This window comes from Pelophylax lessonae (genome assembly GCF_965119305.1).
Source record: "Pelophylax lessonae genome assembly, chromosome: 5".
NCBI classification, from domain to species: Eukaryota; Metazoa; Chordata; class Amphibia; order Anura; family Ranidae; genus Pelophylax; species Pelophylax lessonae.
This window is the reverse complement of record NC_138772.1, coordinates 325,814,925-325,827,145: the sequence shown is the minus strand read 5'-3', so window position 1 is coordinate 325,827,145 and position 12,221 is coordinate 325,814,925. Positions and strand designations below refer to the sequence as shown.

The 12,221-nt window shown below is 39.2% G+C and overlaps 1 protein-coding gene across 1 annotated transcript in view; it reads right to left on the bottom strand.

The window, feature by feature from the left end:
- Positions 1-12,221, bottom strand: part of FARS2 (phenylalanyl-tRNA synthetase 2, mitochondrial) — a 697,584-nt gene that overhangs the window by 117,101 nt on the left and 568,262 nt on the right. Inside the window, exon 7 of the mRNA XM_082257348.1 lies at positions 8,709-8,860. Within this exon, the coding sequence (XP_082113474.1) occupies positions 8,709-8,860 (152 nt within the window). The remainder of the gene's footprint in view (positions 1-8,708; positions 8,861-12,221) is intronic.

Sequence of the window (12,221 nt, the reverse complement as noted above, 5' to 3'; positions counted from 1 at the left end):
CCAGTGAGGTAGCCACCTCACCAATCATCCCTGCACCGAACAGGGATGGGTCGTTCACTGTGCCAGGAGCGTTACCTGGCTGAACGCTCGATGGCAGGCTGGGAAGCCACTGACCCACGACCTGCGACCAGGGGGATCAGCCCGAGACCCAGCCCGCATGATCCTCTTCATCAGAAGAACTAACGCTGACAAAAAGAACAGCTAAGTAAAGGTAGAGAGAAAACTCAAACAAAAATTCAAAAAAGAAGAAAGAGTCTGGGGCAGAAAGCCCCAGCACAGAGAAAAGCCAGCCACTCCTGACAAGCTAGACATTAAAACTGAGATATGGTTGCAGGAAGTAGGAGGGTATTGACTGAGGGGACCACCCCTTGAGGGTGGGATATGTTAAAAGCTTTAATGTTAACATATTCTGTTGCCTAGCTACTCCTTCGGAGCAAAGTCTAATACCCCATATGTGACGAATATGAAGAGGCGGCGACTGTCGGAGGACGTAAGAGAAAAATGTTTTTTTATTTGACAGGTACTTTTGTGGAGGGATCTGGGGGTCTAAAAGACCCCAAACCCCTCCCCTGCATTTAAAAGCATTCAAAACGCCAAGTTTGGCTGTTTTGAATGCTGTCGTTTTTTTTAAATCTGGCACCAGACAGTACCCAGAAGTGATGTTACTCATGACATTACTTCCGGGTTTTTGCATTGAGACCCAATCAGAGCCAAACAGTGGCTTTGATTGGGTCTTCAGTGGCCATGCAGGCTGGTTGCCCGGGTCTCCCGGTGTGACGGGAGACCTGGGCAAGCCACGGAAGGCGGCGGGAGGGGGCGGGGAGACGTTCCCTTCCGCTCCTTGTAATGACAGCCGAGCGGCTTCTCAGCCGCATCGGTTGTCATTACAAGTCAGCCGACCGTTGGCTATGGAGCACTTTCCCGAAATATCGGCAATATCGGTCAACTTGGTGGCCGATTCCGATATAGCGGGGAAAGTGCATATCGCCCCTAGATAATCTCTTAAAAACCCAGTTTTCTATGAATAAGACTATGTACTGTACAGCCATGAAAACTAACTCTAGTGTAGTTTTTACTGAAAATATGGATTTATTAAACCTTTGCACTAATATCAGTTGACAACAATGAATCTACAACCATATTATTTTCCAGGGTTTTTCCTTTCAGAAAACATAATATCAGGAGTTTAACTAATCTTCAGGCCTAAAATGTTCATTTTATCTCATGCTCAAAATACACAAAAACAGCTCTGGCAGCAAAAAGGTTAAATGCATAACGATATTAAAGAGAATATTTAATGCACTCTTAGTAACAAAAAATATAAAGATACTAGATATTGTAAAGGCTGAATTATATTGCCTTTTTTTTCATTTTGGTTTACAAAATCCTACTGCTTTTCTAGTATCAGATGCTGCTATTTAAGTCTGATGCTGCTGTCACCACCTATGATGTGAAATTTCCAAATCACACTTTAAGTCTGCATCTGGTGTATAGGGGATGTCTGTATTACTGGTGACACATCCTGGGAGCTCTCATAAACAAGAACACATTGTCACTAGATGAAATAGAAGGCATTTCAGCTCTAGGCTCCCTGCAGAAGGTGATTTTGACTGCAGTTTCAGTTCTTATGTTAAATATCCCCTACAGTATCACATATGTCTATCATGGGGAAAATTCCCAAAAAAAAGTGATGGCATTTTTTAGCATACTGGATTAGACATATTCATTTTGTGTTTATACCATTAACATTTAGTCAGGTTACAGACAATAAATAAATCATTCCCAGGGACTACTGACACTTACAGATCTGCAGATCTCTAGTACAGTATTAAAATACAAAGGAAAAACTTTTTTTAGACTTGGATAGAGTGGGGATAGCTTAGAACACCTGTCAGTTTTTATTGCGGACTTTATTCCTAAAACTGACAGGGTTTATTACCTTCTCTTACTCTATCTAAAAAAAAAAACGTTTTGCTTTTAGTTCTTAAGGTCTGGATAACACTATTGTGGCCCTGTGAGCTGCATTTGTGCGGGCATGGCAGTCCATTCATTTGAAGGAAAAAAGGTTCCTGCACCATTTTTAAAGGCAGCAGTGGTTCCCACACGCACAAACCCACTGCGCTTTTAGATGCCTGGGGGTGCCATTAAGAAGTGCGTTTTTAAAGAGCACGCATTTTGGCTGTGGGTGGTTACAAGTGTGGGGACAGGTGCGATTTCTGCACCATGAATGTAAGTGATGTCATGGCGCTCTCTGATATTGGAGGGTGGCACATAATAGGGGGGGGGGGGTTATGGTGCGGTGGAAGAAAGATTCCAATCGGGGGTGGAGGGGCACTTTCGGCGGCTGCCAGCTGGAGCATGGAGGGGCTCTGAAGAATATAAAGCAAAAGAAAGCAGCGCCGGCTTAGTGTAGCATACAATTTATTTTCACATAAAAAAAGTAGTAACTTACTCTGAGGTAAGAGTGAACAGGTATGGTGGGTATAAACAAGATCATCCGTCTTCTTCTCCTAAGTTCAGTGTGGTGAAGGAGGGTGGCGGGGGGTGCCAGTGTATCCGCAGGTAGGCTGTTGTATAGCAGCCTGTCCGTGGGTTGAGCGGCGGCGGAGGACTCTCGGCGAGGCTCCAACTTCCTGCTTCCGGTCTGACCGACGTCACTTCCGGTGGGAAGGAAACAGGAGTTGCACGCGTTCTGAACATCCGTGCTCCTTCGTCAGGCAATTCCTGCACCCGCAATAGTGTAAACCGGGCCCAAGACAAGATCTGAATATTGATGTATAATGCATAATTCATTCATTGAACCCTGGTTTGTTTTCACATCTGCCACTTTCACTGTATGGGTGAAGCTTTATGTTTATTCACTTTTAACCTGAGCAGGTAATTGAACTTTAGTGCAATATCAGATAGTCCGCAATAAATCCAACAACTTGCACTCAATTTTTCATGGTGCGCTTACATCAATGGCCAGATTTTAGTGGAGACAATTGAAAAGGATTGTATCTGTTACTTCAACAAGGGTTGACTGCAGATTTATCATTATAAGGCCTCATGTACACAATGGCATTTTAGGAGCAGTTGGGCGTTTTTTTCAGAAGCCCCTGAACCCTCCTCTATGTTATCTTATCTGTCCATATACACTGAGTCATTTGCAGTCATTTAGAGGCAGTTGAGTTTAGTGTAGTTTTTTGGAAAGCAATTATTTGCGTTCAGGATGTTCAGAACGTGTGTTTACTGGCGTTTCAAAAGCAAAACGTGACCAAAAGAGGTCACCCACGTTTAGCACTTGCTTTTTACTGTTTAAAGGGGAATTATTTTTTGACCTCTAAAAACGGATCTGAGCGCAAAAGCCCGGTAAATGCCGCTAAACGCGGCATGCAAACGCGACACAACGGACGTTTTAAACGTCCTTTATATTGCTGTTAAATTCCAGCGCTCAAAGGACTTTTGAAAACGTCCCGTGCACATTAAGCCTAACAATATGTTTTTGTCATATTCAGCATTCACAAAGTGAATTTGTATTGCCTTTATATGAGTGTATGACATCTAGCTGAAGCATTAGGGCTGAGGGAGATGAGCATGGCATTATCAGTCAGATTGTAATGGCCAGGGAGTTGGTAATGAACTGGAAACTCTAGTGGGGGGATCTCATTGCTGGTTTTGCAGAGAATAACAACAAGCCAGGATAGAATTCATCATGCCAGTATCTTGCCAGCAACCACACAAAACAGAAATCAGCTGGCCTTTAATCCAATCAGCAGTGGGTGGCACAGCAAAGCATGTATGGTAACAACAGTGGGAGAATGTAGCAAATGTATATTAACAAGTAAGAAAACAGAACTAAAAAGGAAAGCCTTGCTTGCTATTTTTATTATTCCCATTATATACAATAATATTCAATTTACAGTAATATTCAACAATTGCCTGGATAACGAAAAATTATGGCAGTGAACAAGTGAAAACATTCAATGAGATAATAATTCTATTCAGTAAGTGCTAAAGAACTCGCAAATGGCTGTGGGAGGCAGTATTTCACTGCGGGTGCCCGCAGGTCGCAAGATTCAGTGCATGCATAGACATATCCTTCTTAGCATGCCTGCACACATGCAGGGATTCCCGCACATGTGCATAGATGTTGTGGGTCACTACATTCCCCGATGCCAGAAACTAACAGCATCTGAGCACATGTGCCGAAACCCCCCCCATGCATGTGCAGACATGCTGCAGGACTCTTAGAGGTCCCAACTACTTGGAAGATACCTGGGGAGAATTTGCACACGTATAAGATTTTCAGAGATAGTGGTGCAGAAAAGATGTGGGCGGGCGGATATAGTTACATAGTTTGTGAGGTTGAAAAAAGACATCAGTCCATCCAGTTCAACCTATGATGTGTGTGTTTGCTGTTAACCGTACATTGTATACCCCTTTATGTTGTGGTCTGGTGCCCATCTAAAAGTTTTTTGAAACTATCGATGCTCCCTGCTGATACTACTGCTTGTGGAAGAGAATTCCACATCCTTACTGCTCTGACAGTAAAGAACCCCTTACGTATTTTAAGGTTAAACAGTTTTTCCTCTAGTTTTAGTGAGTGTCCACGTGTTTTATTGTATTCCCTTTCTCTGAATAGTTTGTTCCTTATGCTAGGATCATCACCAGTACAGTACAATGTACAGTACATTGATATCATATCCCCTCTCAAGCGTCTCTTCTCCAGAGAGAATAAGTTCAGTGCTTGTAGTCTTTCCTCATAGCTGAGATCCTCCATTCCCCTAATTATCTTTGTTGCCCTTCTCTGGACTCTCTCCAGTACCAGCACATCCTTTCTGAGGACTGGTGCCCAGAACCAGACGGCATGATGTCATGCTGAAGTTTCTCTTTAAGGGTTCATGCACATGTGACTTTTTTAGGGATTTTATATTCCTAGTGTACATTTCATGATGTTTAACTACCTTTTCAGAAGGGGATATGCTGAAATTCTCTTGCAGAGCTCCAAGCGCTTCTGTTATCTAGCACATACAGATGTGCTGAATACCAGTTCCCCATTGCCCACCTTGGTTCCTCCTAAAGACCCTTACGTCACTACAGGAGACACTAGTTGTGACGGTGGCAGGTATCAGACCCCTGGCCTTCTCATCCAACTCGTGACCAAAGACCAGGCAATCTCATACCCTGCCGTCACTTGCGTAACAATGCCACTCTCAGCTGCACCCGACACACAGATTTTCCAGCTTGCGGGACCACAATCTAGATGCCAGCAGGCTGAGAGCGATTGTCACCGGGCTAATTAAACCATTAACCCTTTCTCTGCCACCACCTCTACGTTATGATGAGCCCAGAGGACGCTCGTAATTTCAGAAATACCAATTATGACTTTAGAATAATCGTCTGTAAAACGCGCTGTCACCACAGATAGTAGTGCCCAGAAGATTTATTCTATACAGTAGCGCTCTTCAAGAGACAGGTTCTTGAGCTAGCTTGCGTAAGAGCTTAGAGACAAAATTAACACTTTTCAAAATAAGGTTTAATTATAAAAAAGGTTAAAATATGTGCAAATAAAAATATTTACAGAAAAATGGGTTACAAAGAAATAGAGACACAATTCAGCAATTTAGAAGAATAGATAAAGAATTAGAAATGGAAATACTTGCATTCAAAAGTCCTTGTATTATCAGAGGTTCCGAGCTGAGCATGTGTGATCGGTTCCCCTTGAGAGATGTTACTGCTTGATGTTAAAAATGAGAACTGAGAGCTCCATCAGCTTCTCTATTTTTCTCTGACCCGCAGGGGGTGTCACCAGAAATCCTTGACCAATAAACACTGGGGCCATGGGCGGCCCCGGAGGCTCATAAACTGCTAAGGGACCTCCCGTTTAGACAGATTTTACAACAGAATTCATGTCTTGAAATATGTAATGGTTACATTCTTGAAACTGATATATTCTTGTGCAGTGTTGAATTCTATTTTCATAGACACCAAACACAGGTTATCTCCTAATAACCTCTAATCCGTAAGGCATCTGACAGCTAGCTTGTCTTCCGTAGGAGCGAACGTGATCATGTGTGATCTTAATTCAATCGGTATTTTATTTGGCATTCAAATATGTACTTTCTAGAGACATATCTTGTTTGTGTGTAAAGTTATGAATTAATGGGTAACTGTGTCCAAATAACAGAGCTCCTGAATGCTCGGTTATACGACCCATTAGCCATATGGCTTTGCTCAGATTACGACATAGCTCTGGCCCGGAAGAGACATATCGGCTAGATGTCTGTCTGCTGCTAAGATAAGAGTGCTTTGAAGCTTGCATACTAATTAGGATAAGGTGGGGGCTAATTAGCTCAAGGGAAAGAGAGGGGGGAAGGAAAATATCTCTGAGTACACATCTGTTGGCTAGCCTGTGTTACTGGACAACATGGATGCCCGATATGACAAAATGGTGTCCCAGCGCACGATACCATTACACTAGTCACTAAGAGTTCGGTGGTAGCAACTAATGTCTAAACACTCCTGAGATGCTGGTGGTTAGACTCTGCCTATGCCACTTCCCTTGTATACTATAGAAGAAAGAAAATTCCCCTTGGTGTTGGGACTATTAAGGCATTGTATATTGGATCATGACAAATGAAAAAAAATATGTAAATAAAACTAATGTTTAATGATCCATAGAAAAATATAAAAAAGATTATAAAATAGTTACACATGCAAGTGAAGATACAAAAAAATGCATAAGATACATAACAATGTAATTACGGCATAATAGCAATGAACTGAAAATGCACCGACTGTGGAGGGTGCAGTGATGAAATTGTGACTTCCTAATGTCTAAACAGTAGGAAGTGCGGGACAAGCACTGGTGTTTGGAGGTCTGTAAGAGATATGAATGCCATGAAGATGCATATTTACTGTCTTCTCTTGCAGGCTACTTTTTATTTTATTTTGTCTGGTAAGCAACAGGGTCATTTTAAAGCAAAGATATTTTTTCTAGGCTAAACTCAAGGTGTGAAAGAAGCCATTATGACGCAATAGGTACCATTAACTTCTCCCCCCTAAAACTAAAGGAACCAGCAGTATACGAACACTAACGCAAGTTAGATCTGAAGCATGCTCCTACCGTACACCAGAAAATAAAGGACTCCTGGTCCCCATTCACACCTCAGCGTTTTGTAGCTTTAAGCTCCAAAACGCTGGAGGAGAAAAAAATGAATTATTCTCTACGGAGATGGGTCACATCTCCACTCCAAGTTGCCTGAAGCCAAATGCCTTGAGCTAAAAAAGTTCTGGAGCTTTTTTTGTAGCTCAAATCGGGATGATTTGAGCGTTTTTGGCAGATTTTTATTTTCATAGAAATAAATGAAAACGCATTATTCGCGCGTTTTTGTGCACATTTTGTCGTGCATTTTTGCGCAATTTTTAGCTCAAATGAAAAAATGTGAAAAATAAAATAGTAATAATATATGAAAAAATAAATGTAAAAAAAATACTGAAATAAAAAAAAAAACATCATAAGTAATAAATGAATAAAATAAATGAAAAATATGTAATCATTCATAAATAATAATTAACCCCTAACCTAATTTTTCTTCTTAAATAATTATTTTATTATTAATATTATTATGATTATTAATAATAAAAAATAATATTACATAAACACCTAAAAAATAAATAAATTACTATTACTATAATAATAATATTTTTTTTGTTTTGTGTTAGGGTGTTTAGCTATTTATTTTTAATATTTTATTTTATTCTTTAAGGGTTAGTGATTAAAGTTAGGGGTTAATTATTTATTATTACTTAGTACTTATTTATTGAATGTATTTATTAATAATTATTTATGAAAATATTTTTACTTAGTTGTGTATTTATTAATGTATTATTATTATTATTATTAGTAGTATTAACACCCTAACAAAAAAATAATAAATAATGTATAACCCTAACCCCAACTCCTAATACTAACCCAAACCTAATCTTAACTCTAACCCCTTACTCTAACGAAAAAAATAAAAATAAATAATAGATTAATAATAATTATAAAAAATGAAATAAAAGCTAAAAAAGCTGAAACACCTAGCAACAAATGATGCAACAGATGCTAGTTTTCTCTATTGGCTAAGAAAAAAATGGCAAAGCTCAAATACCTTGTATAAAAACACGCAAGTAGTGCATAAAAACACGCCTATGCTCAAGTGTAAGTGTAGCCTCTGTGTTTATGATAGGATATATAAAGGTTATGTCTTAGCATCATATTATAGAATGCTAACAATATGCACACTGCAGGATTTCCTGGTTCAAAAGTTTCCAGAATAAAATGTAACTATAGTTTGTAATTCAATGGCCATTTCTGAACCTTCTGAGGGAAGTAGTTGGAGGTGCTGGTTACCAAATAGTGAGACTTTCCAAACCTGTGAGTGGGCCCCATACCTTCTTTTGTTATGGACCAGAAGAGAATCAAAGTATGGCCTTTGTACCATTGGGCAAACAGCAACAGCAAGTCCCGGACTTCAAGAAAAGGCACTCTCGATGCCTGCCGGTCTTTAAGGAAATACTTTATATGTCCAGCTTTGACCAAGGTCATAGTTATTCAAAATACAATCAGACTTTTTCTTCCTACAAGTGACTTCCAACATTTGGGATTATCCACATGCAACAATAAAACTATAATTTGATGGAGGTTGATAAGTAGAAACAAATGATGTAGATAAACTTACTTTGGATCGGTATATTGATCAATCAAAGTCACTTCTTCAACAATGTCTCCTGCAATACTTCGGACTAGATCAAAAAAATCATTCTCCAAATATCCTTCACTGGGAAGCCAGAACGAGATGTCATTGGACAAAAATGGAAACTTGCTTATTGGCTAGAAAAAGAAAACATTTGTTTTATTTCCTGCAGATGGACAAACATAAATGCAGAAGTATTAACAACAATAGAAAAAGTTAATAAGGAGAGTGAAACCCACTTTAGGAGTACTTTGACAATTAAGGAGTAAAGATCTCACTCCTAGAATAACTTAAAGCAGAACGGATCCCATCTCAAAACAGTTATATTGAGCCCTGGTTCAAACCGGCTTTGATATTGCGCTACTCCTGCGTGATTTTAAAGCCGCAGATCAGTGCAAATTGTATTGGCGATTTCATTGTGGCTTGCAATTTTATTTAAAAGAAGTCAATGCAAGTTGCAATGAAATCGCAGAAAAGTAGCGAAGGAACCTTGTTCGAAGTTGCTTCAACTTGAGTCACAACAATTTGAAAGGTTCCATTGCGGAAGATAGGGTGCAACTTGTCATGTGATTTTGAACGGTCAAATCGCATTGGTGTGAATGAGGGCTCAAGACATACCATGAATGATAACTGTTACATTTGATTTTTGCTCTCAACTGAATAGTCAATTCATCATATGGCTGGTGTCATAACTGATCACATGTGCGGCACCATGCCACCTGCAGATCAAACAGAGGCTAAAATGGCAACTACTTTGGCTGTAAAATATAAAAGAGTCCTGCTTTAAATATCAGTCTGAAGAGGAATGACCAATTAAAGTATATTTAAAACCAAACTTTTTTTTTAAGTTTTGGATAGTGAAAGTAATCAAAACCCCTGTCAGGCATTTTCTGTATATACCCCGTTGTGGAAATTTTTCTTCACTTTCTGTCTCAAAATACAACAGGGGTGAGAGGAGATCATTTCAAAAGTCATCAGGAAAAACAGAAGGTGTGTCTACCCAGTGGGGACACATACAGCAAAAAAACCTGACCAAGGTACTAACTATTCCCTATTGAGTAAAAAAATGGCTTCAGATATGCTTTGATAAAGCTAAATGATGATATTTCATCTCTATTATCTAGATTAGTATAATTACAGGTTTCAAAATGAAGTGTAAAGCACTATGGAAAAAAATGTTCGCTCAATAGAAAAAAAAGTATATTAATTTGGAACAGACAAAACAATGAACATGCTTTACCATATCGCCTATTTTAGTATGTTTAGTAATAATGATAATTCTATAAAAATGTTTAGATTTAGTAGTTACGTTGGCGAGGGAAAACGTTTGACTTTATGATGGTTCATATATAACCAGGAAAACTAGTTTTTGTTGTAAAGAAATAGGACATGTTGTTTTGGTTGCAATAGTTTTGGTGCCAACTAGCTTAGAACTCCTGAAAAGTGAATTTACCACCCAAAAACAAATGTATTACACCCAAAAATCTCATACTATGTACAGTAGGTACAAAAAAGAATCACCCCCTTAAAAATAATCACATTTTGTTGCTTTGCAGCCTGAAATGAAGACAGACACATAGTTTTTGTTTTATCTAGCCTTATAACATCCAAATGAAAGATATAACACCAACATGTAAGAAAAAAATCAAAATCAAAGTTGGAAAAATGATCACTCCTTCCTAAAAAAATGACTTGTAAACTCAATCAGGTGTAGCTAATCACCTTATCAATGGCATACAAAGCCATCTGACTTTCAGCTGTGATCAGCTGTGGTCATTTTGATTAACTTAGCATGAAAAAAGCTTTCCTGGAGCATCTCAGTCCCTGATAGCGCCACTGAAGCAAACGATCAAATTTGTGAGGCCAGGCACTGTCAAAAGATCTCCGGGATAAAGTTGTGGACAGGCACAAATTAGGAGATAGATGCAAAATTTCACAGGCTTTATAAATGCCTAGAAACACAGTTAAGTCTATTATTAAGAAGTGGAAGGTTTTTTGTACAACACAGACCCTCCCTGGATAAGGACATCGCTCCAAATTGGATGAAAGAGCCAAGAGGAAATTGATCAGAGAGGCTACCAAGGGGCCTACTGCCACTCTGAAGCAATTGCAGGATTTTATGACAAAGAGAGGTCACTGTGTGCATGTGATAACAATATCACAAATTCTCCACAAATGTGGCTTGTTATGGGAGGGTTGCAAGAAAAAAGCCTCTCCTCAAGAAAGGCCACATGAAGTTATCACTGAGCTTTGCCAAAACACACCTTGAAGATTCTGAGGACACATCGAAAAAGGTGTTATGGTTAGATGAGACTAAAATTAAATTATTTGGCTTCAACATCAAACGATATGTCTGGTGGAAACCCAATACAGCTCACCATCCAAATAATACCATTCCTATAGTAAAGTATGGAGGTATTATGAAGGGGTGTTTCTGTACATCAGGGGCTGGAGCACTTGTCAAATTCTTGAGGAAAAAACTACTGCCCTCTGACAGAAACTTGTCAATGCGAAGAAGGTTTACCTTCCAACATGACAATAACCCAAAGCACCAAGCAACAATGACCACACAGTGGTTGAAGGAGAAAAAGGTGATCGTCCTTGCATGGCCTAGTCAGAGCGCAGACTGAAACCCCATTGAAAATCTGTGGAATGACTTGAAGAGTTCACAAGTGGTCACCATCAGATTTAACTGAACTTGAACAGGTCTGCAAGGAAGACCTGGGAAAGTAGTGCAAAGTCTAGATATGCAAAGTTAGTCGAGACTGGTGATCTAATGGAGTCGAGAAAAGGTGATCCAACAAAAAACTTAACTCCAACTCAGTGATTCTGTTTTTGAATAATAAAAAAAAAAAATTCTAACGTGTTATATCTTTCACTTAAAGTGTTATAAGTTGCATAAATACAGCTGTATAAAACAAAAACTGTGCCTGTCTTCATTTCAGGCCGCAAAGCAACAAAATGTGACTATTTTAAAGGGGGGGGGGTGATTCTTTTTTATACCCACTGTAAATAACTCTTCATCTGTTAACCCTAACCCAGTCCATAGATCTTGCCCTTATACTCCTAAACCTGAATCTAACCATTATCACAGTAAAAATTATTATGAGGATAATCATGATGCTAATGTCGAAATCACAATAAAAACTGTACCAAAAATTGCAGAAAACTCAGAACCCAAAGTTGATGCCAGCATTTTTGGGCAAAATAAAACTGATACCCATTTTCTTAGCACTGTGTATGGGGGTTTCATTAATTCAGAATATGGGGACATCATAAGGGAACAGTGTTTGACTTATAAGTTGCATGTGGTCCCCACGCATACAGAACAATTAGGATCCTGCAACACTGAAAAGACAGCCTTAAGCATCCTCTAAATACAAACCTATATGTCATAGAAAAAAAGATGCCACATCACAACCTATTATTTGTTCTACAGCTCAGCAGCCCAAGTTTCATGCTTCTTAAACCAGGTCGTGTGTCTTTATGCACAGAATT